The sequence below is a fragment of the Stegastes partitus genome, unplaced genomic scaffold (genome assembly GCF_000690725.1).
Source record: "Stegastes partitus isolate 25-593 unplaced genomic scaffold, Stegastes_partitus-1.0.2 Scaffold1157, whole genome shotgun sequence".
Lineage (NCBI taxonomy): Eukaryota > Metazoa > Chordata > Actinopteri > Pomacentridae > Stegastes > Stegastes partitus.
Window position 1 is genome coordinate 63204 of NW_007578888.1, and position 21705 is coordinate 84908.

Below are 21705 nucleotides of genomic sequence, written 5' to 3' on the forward strand. Positions count from 1 at the left end.
AAATCAACTAAAATTCTAGAAATGAAAAGCCTTTTATAGTATGACCTAATCTGTTATTAGCTCAAGTTTTATTATGTTTCTTATGATTAAATAAATGACTTAAAATTCTATAACATTTTCTCTTCAAAACTGAGAGAAAGACTTTTATCAATGTGACTTAAATTTGTATATATATTCAAGCTTATTTTATAATGTTTAATATTACTAAATTGATGAATTAAAATTCCAGAACATTTCCTCTTCAAAACCGATCTAATGATACTGTCATCACTGACAACAAAGTTATTGTATAATTTCAGGGATGTCCCGCTCTGATCTCAAAGATCGGTATAGGCACCGATCAAGGCCTTTTTTAACTGATTGGTATCGCTTCATTGAGCACAAATCTAAACCTGATCCCTTGTTTTATTGGCTGTCACACAGCGTTCCTGTTTCTAAATACACACTCAAGACCTTGATGTCATTGAGGATTAATATCAACTCCCAGTTCCATCATGAAGCTCTCCGAGTCTTCTAATCCCACTGTTTGGAGCTGTCACATGAATATTTCAGTAGCCACACCCTATATGATGACACTGGGTGCAATATGGAGATCCAAGAACAAAATGGCATCATGCTCCATGCTTAGACCTTGGGGACCTTAACTCTGTAAACATATTGTATGTTCCAAGCTGGTAAGAACTTTACATATCAGAGAATCACTGTGAAATCTATGAAGCTAACTTTGTTTTGATCTGATTTAAGACAACATATAGCTGCCTCCATCAACAGCCAATTAAACGCATGCATAGGTTGCCATGTTTCCTAGCAACAGGAAGTTGCTTTGAACACTACGCAGGGATACAAAGCTGCATATAATATAGTATTTTTATATGCCGAATAAATAACAACAATGATTGAGAATGGTTGCAAATAAGTGGCAAAACTGCAAAATGCAAAACTGCGTGAATTCTGCTGTTAGTCAGTGGAAACGGATTACAAATTCAACATAGGGTCTGAACATGTTTTATCCCACTTAAAATGAGCACTTCACTGGAGCTCAAATTATCTGATGCCTTCTGGGTTTAAGCTCAAACATGAAATCAAGGAAAGAGTATTTTGTGTTTCCACGGCTGTGCTAGGTCCTTCCCTGGAGAAATGTTTGATGTTTGATAATTAAAAAACTCTAGGTTTTACTGATTCTTTTTAATGCTCCGTTTTTTTGTCAAACCAACAGTGAAAAATGCATCTACGGGCAATGTTTTCTCTGCTCCTGCTCTGTGGTTGCTTTAGAGGTTTCAAACAGAAGAAATCGCACACGAGCATGTATGTGTGTGTGTGTGAGTGTGTGCGTGTGTGTCTACATCTATCTAATACTAATCTCTTCATTAACTCTGAAGGCCTCCCATATGGGGTTAATTTAGAAGAGCAAAAAAGCAGCCTCTCATCCTGAATCTCATGCTCACACACACGGATTTGCAAGCGCAGGGAAGGCTTCGGAGAACAGCCTTAGGGACTGACTTAACCGAGGGATTCTAGCTAGCATGCCTCCCTCATACTTATGGATAACAGCAAAGCCCAAGGCAATGTATGCAGCAACCCCCATCCCTCACACATACACACCAAAGCTTCCTTTCCTCCTCAACATGACTAATACAGCGATGAATGACAGCTTTCTCTGTCCCTTCCTCCCCTATACACCACACATTCTCAATGAATATTTGAGTTACAGCCTCTTGACACAAGGGGACTGATTAATTCATCCATATTACTTAAGTTCACAGGGCCCAGCATGCCTTACAGTCCAACTGCACACTATGTTAACGATGCAGTTCACATATGCTCCAGGTTTTTGAACCTTTCCCAGCAGACACAGAGGACATTGAGGGAAAATCTGTATAGCCTTGATCTGTGTGATAATTACCACAAATAAGCCAACATCTTGATCTGAAGTGCTCTGTGGTGCAAACTTTGCTTAATTTACGGCTCATATTTTGGGTGATTGTTGTGGGGGGAAAAAAGCAGACTGACCGTGTCAAGGTTCTGCATGATGTCCTGGAAGGATGGGTGCGTCCTGAACTGCTCAAAGAGCTCTCTCTTGTAGAGCAGCGCGTACACCAGGTTGGGGTTGTGGTGTAGAGAGTTGCACAGGCAGGAGTTGATGATTTCCAGCATCATGCGTATCACCTCCTCAATAACATTCAGGTCCTGGGCCTGGGGGAGAGGGAGGATGTAAAGGTTAATTGGTTTCCCACTACACTGGTTTCACTTATTAGGGTGTTTTTAAATGATTGTCTCATGATAGAAAGATCAGCAGGGGGGAAACGGAGCGATGGCAGAGGGAGGGAGAGAGAAGGATGAAAGGAAAGGAGGAGGAGGAATGCCAAGCCAAGGTCTTAGCTAGGAACCAGAGGTGATCTTGTAAGCCACAGATCAGGTCATGTCACAGTATGTTTCCTCTTGGGGCAAGGACAACTGTCACTTGTGACAGGTGACGGTACAGGAAGAGAGGGGTGCGGGAACGACGGAGAGAAAGATAGAAAGATGCAGGGGGTTGAGTGGCTGACATGATGAGTTATTTACAAAGTTCTTCAAACAAAGTAGGCTCGCCACAAATCAGAACACACAGCAGAAAAGCCAGTAAATAAGAACGACAAGCAGAGAATGAATGCAAAGACGTGAGCTTGCATGCAGGCGTGTGTTGCAGCGACAAGAGCTGAAATCTCTTTCAAAGTCATGTTCAGATAATGGTTTGACATTCTAGGAAACACGCACAGTTGCTCTTTGGTGAAGAAATAAATGAAAAGATTGATATAAATCTGATATCTCTAAGGTAAATATGAGGCTACGTCCTGCAGCTGCTTCGCTTAACGTAGCACGAAGACTGAAAATGGAGGGAAACAGCTGGAAAGGCTCTTTCTAGCAGTAAGAAACAAATCCATGCACCGGCACAGTCAAAGCTCACTGTTTAACATGGTGCATGTCATTTGTTTAATCGGTAGAAAGACCAGTGAAACGTGTACAAATATAACAACAACAATTTGTTGTTTGACAGGAGGATGTGTGCCAGACTATGTCTGAGCCAAGCATAATAACTTCCTGGAGTCTTAAATAGTCTTGTTCAAGAAAAGATCCAACCCATAATCCTCTGTACAATAGAGATGTCGTTTTTACATTTAGTTTTTTTGTACAGATTAAATAAAAGACACCCAACATGTTAATCTGTGACCTTTAGAAATACAGGTAGATCGGTTTTGTTGTCTTTGAACACAGTCCAGGTAGAGGTTTCTCCCTCTTTCTCGTATTTAAGCAAAGAAAAACTAACCGGAGGCTGGCTGTAGCTTCATATTAATCACACCAACATGACAGTTTTATCAATCTTCTCATCTAACGCTCGACAAGAAGGAAGTTATGCCTTTAAGCTTTCGACGAAACAAAAACAATGGGTCTTTGGAATTTTGTATTTACATGTGTGGTGTCAATACAAATATTTAGCCACTCTTGATGCTTGTCGTAGGTTTTAAAAGGGGAAACATATTTTCTCTATATTCAATGTTTCTGCTCATAATTCAGCACTTGAGGAGGAAAATTCTCCTCGAGAGAAACCAGTCCACACATTTCAACAGTGAGAAAGGTCTTCTGTGAGACTACACTCGCACTCAGGTGTGGAGGTTTTTACTGACCTTAATGTACAAAACCTACACGACCTTGATGTTAATAAATTAAATTTCAATAACCAAAAGGGACCAAGTCCACACAGACCTGGAGATAAATACAATGAATCCAAAAGTTCGACCTTAGCAGAGCGAAACAGAGACAGAACGCTAACACAGTAGCCTGATGCTCCACAAAGAAACAAGCAGCCAACAGGTGACGATGTTTTGTCATTCAGACAGAGGTCACTTCTTTCGCTAATGTTCCCCCAGTGACGGAAAGAGGCACGGTACACTCACGATATTTATCATTCCCGCGATGTTACACAAGGCACCATGTGATGTATAATGCAACAACAAACAAACAGCAGTTTATCAGATTGTCTAAATAACTAATATCCTCGTTGATTTAGTTTGTGCTGTTTTTTGTGTGTGCTCAACTCTCTTGCTTTGTGCTCAGCCTGCATGGATCCTGCTGCACTTTGATGCTGCAGGTATTTAATAAAGAATCCCAAAATCAGCTCGATGTCATAAACTAACCTGCGACTCTGTAACAGCTCACCTGTCCGATGTGAAGCATGTATGACTTGCTGTGGGATCTTGACACGGGTTTATCCTGGCCTGGACTGATCCTGACCTAGGCTGATAATCTCCACGGGATGATTTATAATTATAAGTGTTTAATGAAGTTACCGGTTATGTTGTTCCACGTGCGCTAGTGCATGCAGCTGTCTTTGCTTTGGAGACGTACATATGGATCTTGCTGCTTTCTGATGCTACAGGTTATTTGATAAACTCGGGAGGAAGACAAGCAGCTGGAAAAAAACTTCAGCTCATGTCTTTTAAAGGGAAAAAGGCAACAACAAACAATAAAAAAAAACCCTGGATTAGACTCATAATTGGTGAGTGTCTTTCATTTTAGCTGTTAAGTGTCTGTTTTTATTATGAACATTTCAATATGTATCGTAACAGATTGTAAATTGTGGAGCAATGTGATGGGCAGAATTGGGATGTAACGGATTAAACACTTTCTGTGGTGTTTTTGAACACTTACTGGTACTGAGATGTGGGAAAAAAGTCTTCCCAGAAACCCTTTACACAACTCGAAGTGGCATTACTTCTGAGTGTCTAGTCTGTAACGTGACTGCATGTAGTTCAGACTTGTGCTGTGTTGAAAGCGATACAGAAATGTTACTTGTTCCAACCTGGTACGATTTACGGAAAAGTGATCAGGTTGCACATTCAGACATGAAGCTGACACCTTTAGCTGCCGTCCGATGAAAGGAGTGCATATCTGGATGATCAGTGGTAGCTCTTATAATACTGAACTTAAGAGTAGGTTTTAATAGTTCTGAGAAGGCTTATCATGATTGGGAATCTATACAGCAAGGTATTTAATGTCATCACACCGTCTGCTTTAAAAGTGGAACTGATGGTTTTAAAGAATAAAGATTCTATCATGTATTGTTCTTTGGTCACTGTGTTCACAACAATGTGTCTACAAAACAGACAGACAGACGCCACCATGACGAGATAACGTCCCGCCTGACATGTTCCACAGTGTCACACACACACACAGAAAGAAAACAGCAGAGACCGTGGGAAAAGGAATAAACTTTCAAGAGATAAAAAACCAAGTGGCTATGAATTAGTAAACATAGTGGAAGCGTAACAAAATCTATCACGTACTGATGGTAATACAGATAAGATTGCTAAATGATGCAGTTTCCAAAACAATCTAAAAATACTAAACAATAAATAGCACCGTGCTTCATCTCAATGAAACCCCGGCACTGGTAACAAAATGGACTGGAGGGACAACGGGTGTTTTGTCTTTGTTTACTGCTTTCATTTGCCAAAAAGCAAAAGAAATATTGCTACCTTACAATTTGGTCAAATTTATTGCAGGACAATTTAGGAAAGTGTACCATTAGCCGCCTAAAAGCTTGAGGTGTAACATCGGCTATATTATATTGGCCTTAATCTATAAACAGTACACAGTCCCTGCTGGGCTGAGCAGAGCCAAAGGCCTGACTGGGCTTCTGGCTAAGAACAAGCTGAGACAACAAAATGCAGACTAAGAGAACACAGGAGTCAAGAACATTCAAAGCAGCTTAGCTTAATGCAATGGATTTATAATGAAATCAGTCCAGCGGTAGACTGACCACAACTGTAACACACCGCAAAGATTATCTGACAGGTTTCAGCGCTGATCCGGGATCTGTATGATTAGCAGGAGTCACACTGAATAACTGCACATGCCTGTGAGTAAATATGAAGCCGGATCTATACCGATCTTTATCCGCAGCAGACATTTTGACTTCAGCGAGAAATAGCCAGGTACTAACACCAACGATGGCTCTGCTGCCAACACTGACAACACCAGGCCCCTGAAACTGAAGCAGCTTTACTGAATTTAGCCATCACTCATTTTATTATTCACACCTGTGCTCTCCCTAATGTGGCATGTCTAAATGTCTTCTTTAAAGATAGGCATGACCCTACAAAACACATCTAAACGACTGTCTGGCTACTCAGCGGTGAGAGTTCAATGCAGAGACAGGAATGTAAGTGTCTGGGATCACCTTACACAGAGACCACCACTCCTCAGCTTCCACCAAAACGCAGTTTGACTGCCAATCATGTCGTGACAGGAGCTCAGAAACTGACTGAGTATCAACATGGTAACACGTGAACATCATGACAGCACATAATGTCACAGATGTAAGGCTGTAACTCATAAATTCTCTGAATGTTTAGTTGACCAGCTCAGCCGGTTGGTCTGAAAACTTTAATCACCATCTTTGCTTTACAGGAAGCCCCGCCTTAGCCTAGTAGCCTAGTACTCATCAGCAGCTTCCTCTGGGTTTACATCCTGCTGCTTTTCAGGCTTAAAACGAGCACAGCCCCTTCAAGTATTGTAATTCCTGTAAAATACATTAGAATTAGGTGCTGAGCAAGACATTTTAATATTTAATGTGTATAAATTAGCAAAGTGTTATGATAAAAAAAGATTGTCTTCTCCGCACTATAAAGCCCATTTCAAATCTTAAAAAGCAAAGTAAACATAAAATCTTTTATTTTTATTTTTTATGAGATAGTATACAAGTCTTTATGCTCTCCATGGCCAGACTTGTGCTTAAAGATTCATTTTCATGACAAACATCATTGTTCTGATGATGACCTGTTTTGACAAAGAATTTTAATACCAGATTCTAAACAGCAACCCGGCGAGACTGCAACCGCAAGCTGATTGGAAGCTGAGATTCCACCTCCAATCTGGGCTAACCATCTGTAACAGAACTGCATGTGGTAGCATTTTATATTCCATCTTCAGTGCCCTGCTTCAGAAACAAGACCTTATCTTATAAATAACTTTGCTTGCTGTGTGGTGCTTTTTTTTTTTTCTTTTCTTTCTTTTTTTTTTTTTCCTTAAATCATTCACATGAACACACACAATCACCCCCTGAAAGTAGCTCGGGGGATTAGGATAATTGAAAATAACCGTATTCTGTTGTGCACTGACCATGAATTAGGCTTGCAACACAGATGCAATAATGTATTACATTGATTTCCACAAGCTGGCAGACGAAGGTGTGTGGAGCTTTAACAGGCAGACGTTAAGAGGCGAGGGAAAGGCAGGAGAGGCAGTTATTATGAGGATGGATTGTGCGTCTGGAAGCAGAGGTGGCTCTCTGAGCTCAGCTCCACTGCCTAGCTAGACCTGCTCCACTCTGTTCTGCTGTGGCAGGCCATAATTAAACAGAAAGCAGGGACAGATATGGGAGACAAGTGAGTGGGAGGAAGAGGAGGCAGAGGCAAAGGAAGACGGCGATGAAAATGAGAGCGTAGAAGATGAGAGTAGGGGGGGGAGTTGATGGAGAAAGCGAACACGATGAAGAGGAGACAAAAGCAGGAGAGGAAGGCAGAGTAGGAGTGAGGGATGCCTGTTTGTTCTCCAGCTCTGCACCCAGCTTAATGAGATTAGTCTGGCAGGAAAAAAAATGCCACACTGGGGAATTCAGGTCACATGAAAATAGGCTAGCTAGACGTCTGCCTGGCCCTGTGTGTATGTTTGTCAAGTGGATGAGATTAAGAGGTCCATGGTCTACTTGAAACCCAGACAGGATTTAAATATCTTGGTGGCTCCTCCTCCTTCTCTTCTACTTCCCACTCTGTTCTTTTGCACTTGTTTTCACCCAGAAAAGTATCTCGTAGCAGCCAGAAAACACCTGACAAGTGCTCGTTTGACCGCATAAAACCATTACTGCCTCTTCTTTCTTTCTCCCTCGCCCCTTCTTCTTCTTCTTGTCCTCCCCTCCCCTCCTCTTTTCTATTCTTCCTCCCGCTGTCTTGTGTTATTTTCCAACCTCCTGCATTGTCATTTAGTCACAACCACTCATGCTGCTATTTAATGTCTTCTCTCCACCCAGGAAAACACAGGCCTCAGACATGAGCTGTATCATTAGTCTCAATGATGCTGTCCCATTTTACTTGTTTCACCATTTACACAAACCTTCCTGGGAGCCTGTGAGAGGTTGTGTGTGTTTGTAAGCTTTTCCATCTGCCTGATTTTGCTGCTAATTCTTCAACATGCTGGGCCCAAATGTGGTATGTCTGCAGGTAGATTTCACCTCTGCTATCTGTCTTGAAATGACCGATGCAATCTTTGACTGGTAAGGACAGCGAGTGTGTGTGTGTGTCTAGCCGTCCTATCATACCAATACATGTTTTTATGCAAGTGTTTGTGTGTGTGTGTGTGGACAGGGTGTTTAGAGACACAGACATGTAAATCCCTGTAAAGTAGGAGCTGGCATCATTAAACCAATAGCTTAGTGATTCCACGGCTGGCCCCGCAGCTCACTGCAGGCTGTTGCAGGGCAGAAAAACCAGACATATTAAGAAAGACTACTGACAAAGACAAGGGCATGGAGATACACAAACAGATACGCGGAGAGACAAATGGAAAGAGTGAAACGCCACACCCACAGAGGCAGATCTGTCTGAAATCTATTTTACAGTGCCAGAATGCAAACCATTGAACAGAGAAAAGAGAGAAGAACTGCCAAAAAACACATTCACCTAAGCAAAAAAAGACTAAGAGAGAAATACTGAGGAATAGTTTCTTATAAAATGTATCAACACCCAAAGCAGTTGTAATTTAAAAAGATAAAAAAAAGTTTGAATGACAGAGTTAGAAGAGGAAAAGCCTGAAGAGGAGAGAAAAAAAAATGCCACATGGACAGACAGAGAGGGTCAGACTGGCTGAGTAGCAGCAGCCTGTCCCGTCTTTTGGGAGTTTTTTAAATGGGTCATTGTCTGACCTGCATTATGGTACCACGTCCATGTCATAATCACACCATTTTGTAGAGCATTGTGGCCAGGTCAGCCTCTCATTACCCCGTAGCCGCACACATGTACAAAACATCCTTTGTTGCACGCACATACAGAATGAGGCAAAAGACAGTGTTTGACCCCCAGAACAACAGCAGCAGCATCGACACAGTCTGCCATTCTAGGATGTGCTTAGAAAAGACAAGAGTTGGACGAACTCTGGATCGCCGTCTGTGTGAGGAGGGTCCGGCATATTTGAACACACGTAGCCTATTATCGCTTTAAATAAGCACACTACTTCTGAGACTGGGCGAGTGCCTGCACCAGGTGGCTCAGGTGGGGAGTGGAGGTAAAACAGCGGTAATGTTGGTAATGACGTGAGTTATAATGATAAAAAAAGATGACGCCAACAGCTGCAACTGCACTCAGAAAGGTGGGCAGTGCTAATTGATTTGCTACGAGCTATGCTCTGCTTTGCTGTGCTGTGCCTCCATCACAAAAAAGACCAGGGCACAGCAGGACTGCCCTAATTACCATTTGGAAGCAGACAATCATTAGGACCCCAGAGCACCTGCTGCCTGCAGGGGTGGCACTCCTACTGCCCGAGAATAGACGCAGGAAAAAGCAGAGAGACGGACGAGAGGAGATAAGAGGATGCATAAAGAGACAGGCTAACAAGTGAACTAACAATGAGGCCTATCATCATCTTCAGGTAAAGAAAAGGAGAAAAAAAAAAAAGAAAGAAAGATGAGAGACCAAAAAGGGCGCTAAGGTAGCTCTACACTCTCAGCAGGATACGGACTTAATGAGAGGAATGCAAGGAAACAGACTTATGAGACTGAAAGGAGGACATAATGAGCTACTTAAAGAGTGTCAAAGAGGTTAAGAGGTTACTAATAATATGTGATAATTTTATTCTATGTTCAATTTCACTAGAGACTTAGCTATTTAAACCAAAAGTTCAGTTCATTTAATGCAGTAGAGTGACTGTATCAAACCCCATTTACTGGGGGGCCGCTTTCAAACAACAGATTGGTAAGATTTCAAACCAAAAACTGTCGTGGTTTTAAAAAAAAAAAAGCATGGATTGATAAGTGGTCTACTGCTGCCCTGGATTACCCTAAACTTCCAAACCATCCTCCTCACGTACCAGTGAGACGATGATCCAGGAAGTCCAGTCTGAGTAACAGATTTGTGAATTCAGAGGTCTATCAGACACCAAAACCCTGCGCAGTATGAGGAAATGTTTTGGTGCCATGAAAAGTTAGGTGCGGCAAATATTTTATCTTCTGTTGTGGCTAGAAAATGATCGACCAGGAATGAGTGCTTGATTAGCCCAGAAAAGATCTGCATCTAGTTCTCCGTTAGATCTCCGTCAGACTGAAACGATGCGTTAAATTGAACGTATTACAGCCTACGTACACGACAGTGTGCGGGTCTTTTGTCGTACACCAACGCAGCACCTTGCTGAATTACAATGTCAACTTCCAGCAAAAATTTAGCCGGATTCAGTTTTTTGCTACATAAAAATGCATTTTTTTTATTACTTTTTTTTTTTCCTGCCCACTATTTCAATTGACTGGTCCTATTAAAATAAATGAGGAACCTTTTTAACAAGGCTAATGTCTGTCTGAACACAGCCTCAGAAACAGCAAGACATATTTGATGAAAGCTTGTATAACACTAACAACTGACTAATGAGAGAGCAAACAAAAATAATGAATTTGTCAGAAACCAAACTCAATCAACCCCCTTTTTTTAGATGAAGCAGCATTTGAGTTAATGTGATAATACTAGAAAAGAGATAGATATTAGCATTTGCCAGGTGCAAGCTGCTGCTCAATATTCTACCAAACAACCAGTTGAAAAGCACTTCATAACCCAACTAATCACCTTCATGTTATACTCCCAGAATGGAGACTATGAGCCAAAATCTTCAACTATATGCAAATCCATTAAAAGCTTGAAACGGTGTGAAACTGCGAGATGTATAGGTGCCCTTTGCCTTCCTCGTTTCCCTTGCCATCTCTCCCCTCTGGTTATTTTCATTCAAAATGACAAGAAGCGCTCTGTGTGTGCACTATAACCTCTGAGGAGTATGATAATGCACATCAGCCTGGTGGCAGGATTGGCTCTACATCAAAAGACCATAAGAAATGTGACAGTATAATGCAACATTCACATTTCAATCAATCGGTTCCTACTTTCAGGTAAACGATGTATGAGCGGAGACACTGATCTCTGTCCTTTGCACATGAGTCTCCATCAGCACAGTGGAATTGAATGAAATGCACATGGAAGGAAGTCAGCGTAAGGCCAGGTGATAAAACTGCCACATTTTACAGTCTCAGAGCCTGACAAGTATACGCTCCCTTTTGTGATTGAGGCATGAGGAGGTGACACTGAACACAGACATTTTCAAGTAATTTTATGTAAAATCTGCAGTGAGGAGAAAGCTCAGTAGAGAGGGATGGAAAAGTATAGGAAGTGAGCTATTTGTGGTATATTTCCCCAAAAACTTTCCAGTGAGGGCAACACTTTAAATTCATAAGCAGTATACAGCAGAGAGACTTAATAAGTTGTTTAAAATACAGTGTAAAGCAGTTGTGAGAAATATTGTGTGAATAAACTATTACATGTCAGTGTACCTGAGGGATTATCAGATTTAATATCCAGCATGTTTTCGATTATCAGTATTGTTTGTTTTTTTTTAAAACTCAGTTGCACTAAAATATTTATTCAAAAACGTGCTACTTTAGCTGTGATGCAGTCACCTCTCTCTATATGTAGTCACCACTCTGTGACCATTTATCAGATTTATAACATGATAATAGTCCAACACTGACAGGTAAAAGTTAAAACGGTCTCTTTTAATCAATCATGTGTAACAAATAAATACCATAAAAGGCATTTTAATCAGGTTTTGTGTTAGACTTGTTGGAGTGAATACTACATTTTGACAGAAAGATGCTCATTTTTCCTGCAAAGTTATATTGGATACAAATATCTGTCATCAGTCGCCTTGATTAGTAATAATCAGTATCAGCTATAAAAAATAAAAAAAATCCATTGACCCCTTCTATATCCGTGTTCGACTACATTATAGTGTGCTACCATAAACTAATTCTGTTTTTATATACTACTTATAAATGCTAAAAAATAAACTGCTAAACCAGCAATAGACTTATTTCCTGTGACACTGTTGTATAAGCAAACCACCATGTTGAGGTTAAATATCTTGTTTTATGTACAAGCAACATAAATTTCCAAGTACGTCTGAGTCAACTGACAAAACAAAAACACACTTAAGATAGTGGAAAATTGCAAATAAGTACAGCAAAAAAAAAAAAAAAGAGGCGCAGGAAACTTCAAATGAACTAAACAACAATGTGCTGCTTGACTGATGACAACTACTCACCTACATATACATCAGAGACAGTTTCATAAACAACTTCAGAAACACAATTTCAAGTTGGGCGACGGTAGCTTTTAATGGATGGCTGTGGATTTTACAAAAATAATTTTGTAGCCTCATAAGAAAGTGGCAAATTCCTGAAAGCACTGATAATAAACAGAAGGCATAATGTTTATTATCTGTTGATATATCCTCGGGCTCTGCTTTCCCCCTAAACAAGAGGAATGGTGCTACAAAGCTAATGCATGTGTCTACTCCGGCTATTAAAAAGAGATCACAGATTGTGACTCAACCGGCACACATAAACACATAGACAGGGTGGTCCAACATGCTCCTGGCTCTGCGTGTGTTTGTGTGTATGCGCTTGTAGTCTCTTCCCAGAAATGTGCAACAGTAAACAGACTAAGAGGCAGAGAAGTAACATTACCATTACCACTGGCTGCGAGCATAAACAGTGACACACAATGCAATGCAACACGGTGCATACTTCCTCCTTTTTTTTTTTTAAATGTTTGTTTGTATGTGCAGCCACATACTGCATGTCACTTCACATATCTCAACGGGCAAGAAAAAAAACATCTGTGATCAGAGGTGCAGAGGCTGCAAAGAGCAACCGTGAGGCCCCGTGAGAGCTGCCCTGGTTGGACAGGGGAGCCTCTGGATGTTCCCTGGGGGGCTCGAGGGGCCCTCACCCTTCACTCTTTCTTCCCTGACGCTAACCAGACACAGCAGCACAAACACATTCAGGGACAGGGGGTGTGTTCTCGGTGTGTATATATGAAAGAGAGACAGCGACCGAGAGGCAGACATCAAGAGGGAGGGAGGAAAACAGAGGAGGAGACAGAGCCAAAGAGAGAGAGACATTAACACATGAGCAGCATGCACCCAGCTTTAACCCACAGTTTAGGGCTTTTGACGACGTTTTTTTCATATCCTCCTCTCAGTCTCTCCCTCGTAAAGAGAGCAATTACACGTCCAGGACAATCCCACATTAAACAAACATTAGTTCTCTCTCCAGAGCCAGACTCGGCCAAATTACATTGTTTCCAGATGCCTGTCACAAAAACACACTTACACCCACCCTGAACCCCCCTACACTCTCCTTTCCTTCTGCCTGCTTCTCCTCTTTCTATTGTTTCTCTTCACGTTTTGCTCCTCTTTATCTCTCCCCATAGTTCCCTAAACTTCCACACCTCCCGAGTTAAGTAGAAGGGTTTGTGAGTAACGCCGAAGCGGGCTGTTTTCAATTACGCTGCCACATCCAGCACTACCGGAGGTGGAGAGGAGGGCCAGAGATGGAGGAAACAAAGGAGTCGGTCGGCATAATGAGACAGAAGCCCTTCTTTCAGACGTCACTTGTCTCGGCCCAGTGATAGACCTTCGCCAGCAGGTCATTACGACTGGTCAAGATAAGAAATGCTATGCATACGGTTTAATGGGAATTTCAGTTTTAGATTAAAACTAATGGAAGGGGGTCGAGATAAACGGTAATGTTTGCAACCATTAACTTCTGTATCGAGTTATCTTCCTCTTCCTCGTCATTACATTAAACACGTAGCTGTTTATTTTTCATCTATATTCTCATTTCTCTAAGGATATTAAAAATGAGCTTCATATTTACTTAAAATCTAGTTTTATTCCTCGACTATATTAGCTGTCACTGTTGGATATGTAGTGGATAAATTCTGTTTTTTTTCAATCATACCTTCTTTTAGTTTTGTATAAATGATCTAATCAGTGTAGCAAGAATGTTTTAATGTGTTTTCCTCTGTCTTATTTGACAGTAAATTGAGTTCCATTAGCATGCTGAAGTGTTGCTGTGCGAAAAAAAAATAGCTATTTGAAGATATTTTGTTGTTTTCTGAGCTTTACACAACAAAAAATGAATCAGTTAATTAACCTTTGAACAACAGAACTGCTCAGCAAGTCTAAAAGACATATTATCAGTTAACCAAAAAAAAAATAATCTATAAAATTAGACTCTTTATCAGAGGCAGACACTTCGAAAATAGAAGAACTGTTGAGTTGTTCTTAATATCATGTGTGAAATCTGAGCTTAAAATCTTATTAAATCAGTCTCTATAAAAAAAAAGCCAACAATAAAGCATTTGTTCTAAACAGACTGTAAAAACCAAAGATTTTGCACTACTTAGCGCAGCCATGAAGCCATTAGTGTCTCAGCTGTGATAAACAGCCATGTGATAGAAATTCAGGGACTTTTCAGCTAAACTGGGCTGAACTGCAGACTGTGCTTAGACAGAGCCGATAGGAGACAAGCTGCAGGTTTTTTTCCATTGTGGTTAAATAAACAATCAACAGATTTTTTCTTTCATTATAACTGTGTCGTAGAAGACAACTTTTGGTTTTGCTGGTTCCAAGGAGATGCAGAAATGTATATTGTAGTGTCAAATGAGCTGTAAATATGAATCAACCCCCCTCCAGAAAATGCTTGAGGTTCAAAGGGTTAAGGAAATATTTGACCAACAATGAAAATAATTGTTTGATCAGGTCTACCTTTTAAACCCTATATCTACGCCAACCTTCAATTTAAATATAAATAGACGAGTTTACAGCCTGAAGGTGAAGCCACATTATGGCACACCTCCTCATTATTGTATCTCTGCTGTATACCAATGTGCTTAAGAAGAGCAGTGCTTTGAGCTAAATGCTACCTTTGGCATGTTAGCAGGCTGATGTTTAGCAGGTATAATGTTTACCATGTACAACATCTTAGTTTAACGTGTAAGCACGCTGGCATTTGCTTTTTAGTACAAATACAAACTGATGAGAATGTCAATAATTGTGCAGACTTTTTGATTATAAACGACAAACAAGTTTTCATGGTTATTTGTCCATTAAATTTCAATCAAAACCACAAACAATAATTGTCTCAGCATCAGGAACATCTGTAGAAAATTACATTACGACACCAGGCTGGAAGGCCTCCTTTCTTCTCGGCATAACAGATTCCACCAAATGTTCAAAAACGCCCAAGACTAAGATGTTTATTACCAAAGACATGGGAAAAGCAGATGATACAGGTCTATTTAAAGTGCACATGAAACTCAACAGCTGTCCAAGACATAATTAAACTCAATTCATGTCTCAAGGTGGGTGTGCGTGTGTGCACATGCTCAGAGGTCAAACAATACAGTATGTTCCCTTTCATCAAGAGATGTCAATAAAATTCAAAGTTGACTTCTCGATGCGGATGCCATGGGAACCAATGTCACATCGAGTTAGTATAGTCTAAGCTCAAGGATAACGGTATCAGAAAAGCTGACCAGCTCTGTCTTAAAAAGTCTATGACCCAGACTGGATGTCAGACACTATTCAAGGAGAAAACCTTTGTAAAATTCCCATGAAATAATCCTGCTGAAAATCAGCCATGTGTCCTTGAACAACACACTGAATCTCTATCAAAAGCAGCAGTGCTGTTGTGCGGGCGACCTTTCACTTTGACCCCTCACTCTAAGCACATGCATTTGTGGTATTTTATTTTTCACTACTATTATATTCACTCTGAATGCACTCTCCTATGGGAACAGCTGGCTGAACCAATATCTTGAAGGAGAATATTTAATCATGGCAAAGTAATCTCTCTATATCTTACTTTTACATTTGCAGTCATACGTAGTGTGTGATTACGCATGTATGCAAATAAAATAGGGCATTAAAATAGGCCCTGGAGCAAGGAGGCATCAAAACAAAGCTGGATAATTGCATTTTATATGTTTTTATGAGTGTGTGTTTATGTGTGTGCATAGATGTCGGTTTGAAAGGAGGCTCATCAGACAGACACTACATGGTTGAAGGAGCACTCAAATACACTCATGTTTCCCCAACACCTAAGGGCATCTATGGGGACCTCCTCCAAACACATGCACACAAATATGTTTACGTACACACACGTATCGAAAACCATGCAAATCTAATGAGACAGCCAGACTGAGAGGCAGACAGAAGGACCTGAAGGCAGGGATGGCTGAACGCAAATACAGTTATACAATATTTGTCAATAGTCAACAGCATGCCCTCATCAGGTGCTTAGCTACAGCTAAGATGTACAGATTGCATTAGGACGAGATAATAATTCATTTAGTGGGTTAAGCTCCACCGCCGCAAGATTTCAATTCTAGATTAACACAGTTTGAGAGAAATTTCAGTATTACTTTGGTGCCTCTGTGAATGACATAAAATTGTATATGCAACACTCAATTTCATAAACGCTCAATAGTTCATTCAACATATACTGGTTGGTATAAATTGCGCAAGCAGCAAAATACAGCAAATTTCTTTTTTTTCTTTTTTTTTACACAGCAAACAATGAGGGCTAGGAAAACATGATGAAGACGGTAGAAAGCAGACCAAATCAAGTCGAGCAGATCATGATGTTCTTGTTGGTTGTAGTAACTCAGTATTTATATAAATATTTTGCTGGTTACTGCTAAGAAATGACACGCTTTCATTATTGCTTCTTTTTCAATCTGCTATAAAATGTTAGGACAACATTATTAGGGTTGCTTTCACCACTGATTTGACTGATGAAAAAGATTTAAACAATCAGACATTTGGGGAAGTGGACTTATTTGCTTTCTTGCCAAGAGTTTGACGAGAAGGTCAAAACCAGTTATGTTTGCACGCTAAGCATACAGCTACAGCCAGCAGCATCTGGTTGGCTAGTTTACAACAAAGGTTGCATAAAAATTATGAATGTAACCGTCTGAAAAGTGAAGCCATTGTAGAAGTACCTGAAACCTGCATTCTTTCTAATGACCAGCAGGGGGCGACCTCTCTGGTTGCAAAAAGAAGCCCAATTGTATTAAAGATTATGAGAAAGTGATCATAGCTCTCACTTGATTTGTTACCTCAGTAAACACTATCCTCATTAAGTTATGGTATAAGTTGATGGAATGATGCAGCATAATGTTAATTCTGTAAGTATTTGTGCCATTTAAAATAAAACATATGATAAAATAGGCTTTAGGACATGGCTACTTTGTGATTGACAAAGTGCTACTACATGTGTCCATGTAATTTTAAATCCATCCCTCACACTTTATGTCGGGTTTCAAAAGACAAAAATGGTCAAATTCCAAACTTGAGCCTTCACAACATTAGTACACAAACCAATGGGTGGAGTCACAGTTGCGTCCTCCACCTTTAATATATAGTCTTTGAGAAACAGCTAGCCTGGCTTTATCCAAAGTTATCCTGCACCTCTAAAGCTCACATGTTGTGTCTGGTTTGCGTAATGGTAAAAATGACAATTTGTGGCTTTAAAGGCATTATACACGCAGAACAATTTAGTGTTCAGGACGCTATTAAGGGACTATGCTAAGCTAACTGGCTGCTGGATATAGCTTTATAGTTAATTGACACGTGAGAGTGTTAGCAGTTAAACTGTCAGCAAGAAAGAGAAAGAGGGGTATTTCACAAAACGGGAATTTATTACTGACTGAAGAAAACCCCACAAAGATGAATCAATGGTAATCGTTTTAACAGGTTTTTTTTTTTAAATATTAAACTTCACAATATGAAATCTTGCTGTTTGAAATGTAAATTCGTGTAAGCTCTTACTTGTTTCACTGTCAAAAATGCCCATGTCAAATTACTGTTCCTTATCCATGTAGACATAATTTGGCAACCAACAACAAACTTAGTGCAGACTGAGAGCGAATGAGTGTGTGTGTGTCTGTTTTACTCACATAGTCTGGCAAGGCTGTGTTGTCTCCCTGTCTGCCTCGCAGAGACTGTGTTGCCTGCTCCAAAACCTTGTTGTGCTTTTTGGAAAGCAAAGCAAATAAACTGCAGGGGAGACACAGAGAGAGGGAAAGGAATGAGAACCCTGGTGACAGATGAATGATGCACTTCAATGAAGACCAAAGAACCCAAATACACAATCATCATACTGCACATGTTGTAATTAATGTGCCATAAATACTTAAATAGCTGCTCTGACTTACCTCAACTGAAGAGAGAAGCCTCTATTTAGGACAGATTATTATTAAAGTCAGACCTGTTTGATTTCTAAATGAAGCTTGTAAAAAAAAATAATGAATAATAATGAGTGCCGGAATAACAAAATAATCACGAAGCTGGCAGGAGACTGTTTTAGAAATGATGTGTCAAAATGCAACAAATTATGCTTCATTTACCACCAATTTACAATCACAACATGCTGCCTCCCCCCCCTCATTATTTGTAAATGCAAGTGGCTCTTCCCATTCTACTGTGACTTGTTTCACTAGTGTTGTACGCGTTTGTGTACACCGTGGCTTGTGAAGGAAATAGATGATTTGCACCCGACGGCAGGACAAAGACATACATCAAGTGTCACTGAGTCTGCTTGAGTTGACCTTGGCGTGTAGCAATAAGGTGGGTCAACACACACACACACACACAGCATTAATGCAGCGTTCCTATCACAGGAAACTGATTCACATGTGGTCGCACAATACATCTGAAAAGAGACACATCTTTGAAAAAATGTTTGCTATGTCTATCCTGTTTGTAAAAAAAAAAAAAAAAAAAGTGTCATTAAAATTATTAGCAAACTTCTGCTTTAATTACAACTTTTTAATACACTCTTTTGGCACCCAGGGGTGTTCAATCTTTAATTTGTGTGTTAATCAAGGAGAAAAAAAAAAAGCAGAATAAATTAAACCCAACAACAAAAAAAACAAAAAACAGGGAAGCTCAGATGCACAAGCGGAGCTCTGATAAGCCCCTTAGAGCTACACCTGTCCATCTGTCAGCACTGGAAACACAAAATCCCCTCAGCATTCTTTATCCGGGATAATTGGCCAAATGGAGGTATCTGAGCAGCTATGTGGAGGTCCGCTTGTCATCTTCAGACCTAATGTCAAAGGCTCTATTAGCCACGACTACTCAAGGAGCTGTTGTTCTACATATTGAGAGGGTTTTTTTTCTGTTTCAAATGAGAGACCACCGACCAAGTTCCACCTGGGACGTTAGCCCACAATAACGCACTGTGACTAGTCGGCCTGTCCCTTCCGTCAGTTATGACGAGGCACTGACGGACACGGTCGAGGAAACGGCGATACAAAAGATTTCCACAGCGCTGGCATGATCCTAAAGTCAGCTATGAGACTGATGTAATGACAGACGTTGTTCACCCTGGAGATGTAAAGGCTCTCTACCGAGGCCTGAGGACTCACACTGTGTGAGCATGACTGTGTCTCCGTGACTGAACATTTGTATGTATGAGATAACTTTAATTTCACACAGTAACTTTAAAGCTTGTGGTATTTTTCTGATCAAGGTGACTTTTCTGCTTAAATGCTCCTCAAGCATTAAGATCATTTAAATAATTTGGTGACTGTGAATAAACGCACAGTTCTATTAGTTGCCTTTATTGGAATATATTCAAGAAAATGTGATAAGATTATATAATTAAGTTAGGAGCATTAATTATGATACAGTGTGGCATTTTATTGCTGCTGCTCGCCAAAAAATGAGATTTGTGTTTTGAAAATGAACTAATGTGTCTCTTATTTTCCATGCATGCTTTGCACTGTATTATGGAAATAAAGAGAGTGAATACACACAATAATGGCTGCTGTCTGGTCTGGAACCAGGAATGTTGGAGCTACACACAAAACTAATACTCCTGTTTTTTATTTATGATTTTTAATCTTCGTATTTGGAGGAGTGGAGGTATGCAAAGGGAGTGGCAGCACAGCAAAGTAGAAAAAGCAAAACCAGATACAGCAAATTATGTTGTTATCAGTCTTGGATATTGAATTCTGTTTTTTTTTTTTATCGCCCATTTTTTTTTTTTTTTTTTCCCCCCTTACACGTTTTTTTTTTTTTTTTTATCGCCCACTTACACGTTTTCGTTCATTTGTTAATCTACAGCAGTGCACGAAAGCATGAAACCCTTTCCTTATATTTTTAAAAGATTTCTTTTGGCAATAAATTTGAAAAAATTATCGAATTAGGTTAACAGAAAAGGCTTGGTGAGGGAAAAGTGCAATACTGTTAGCTACTGTGAACAATGTATTGTGTTTCGACTGACAGAAAATTAATTATTTGGTTGTAATTACATTTTTTTAAGCAAAATTGAAAACATTCTTTGATTCCAGCTTTTCAAATACCAATTTCTTCTGTGATCGTAACCTAGCTATCTGATGCTGACGACTATGTGGTCTCAGGACCAAATAATGAATCAATGAATCCATAAAATAACTGGCAGACTCATAGTGAAGATAATCATTAATCCCAGCCTGTGATTTAAACTGTGTTTGTTGAGTCTGCAGACTGAATGAGTAGCCACATAAGTATGGACCGAGTCAACAGTGGAAGAACAATGCAGCAGAGAGGAAATATTGATGCAGGGCAAGGATGAACATAAAGTAATATGGAAAGATGTGTTGTGGTAGAGGTGGAGGTGGTGGTGGTGGAGGTGGTGGTGGGGGTAAATCAACCCACTGCTGCCTGTAAATAAACAGTACCAGCCACGATTCTCTCTGAGAGTAAATTATGGAGCAGAGTTCAGTGCTGTCTGGCTGACATTTGGAAATTCCTGGCAGGAAATTCCCTTTATCTAGCAGCCAGCCAGCCAGCCAGCCAGTTTAGCCCAGCCCAGGCCATCATAGTCATCATCATTATCATTATCATCAGACATGGAGTCAGTTGCTCTACATCAGTACTGGACAGACATGTGCACATTCACAGACAGTGTTCCTCTCTGACTCAAAACAACAGAGTCACAGATATGGAGAGAGAGACACAGGCGGCCAGATAAGAGGATCCTTGAATGTGCGTGAATGTGTGCACGTCTTCAGGGAAGGAAACATTTCTTCCCCTGTGCCTAGAGTTAACAAACAGACATAAAAGACTCGATGTCCGTGTGTATGTGGTTTGGACCTTGTCCTCTTCTTCCGTCTCCTCATGAGCCAAACCCTTTCCCTCATGTTACATAATGTTCTTGTCTGCACAGACACACTACTCAATACTTCTTTTTTTTTTTTCTTAGTCTTCTCTGCTGCAGCTGCTGTCAGGTTCCCATAACGATAAATATTTAGTGCTGTTTCAAGATGAATCATTAAAATGAACGAGTATGTTTGTGTATGAATTAGAATTTCCATCCTTTCTACCCATTCTGGCTTCTTTTTCAGCCACACAGTCATTGTCCCAAGGTCTGCTGCTTACATGCAATTGAAAAAGTTGAAGACACAGTCATATTCACTGCTTACGCTATTGATTTCAGTGCACGACAATACAGCAGTGTCGCAAAGCACAACACTTTCTATGCAATTGCTGCACTTTTGACAGACTTATTCACACTGTCAGACAGAG

General features: G+C 40.2%; 1 protein-coding gene across 1 annotated transcript in view; it reads right to left on the bottom strand.

Annotated features, from left to right (window-relative positions):
• The window catches only part of dym (dymeclin), a 59583-nt gene that overhangs the window by 13367 nt on the left and 24511 nt on the right, over window positions 1–21705 (bottom strand). Inside the window, exons 14-15 of the mRNA XM_008296843.1 lie at window positions 18090–18189; window positions 2011–2193 (exon numbers count right to left, since the gene is read on the bottom strand). Coding sequence (XP_008295065.1) covers window positions 2011–2193; window positions 18090–18189 — 283 coding nt within the window. The remainder of the gene's footprint in view (window positions 1–2010; window positions 2194–18089; window positions 18190–21705) is intronic.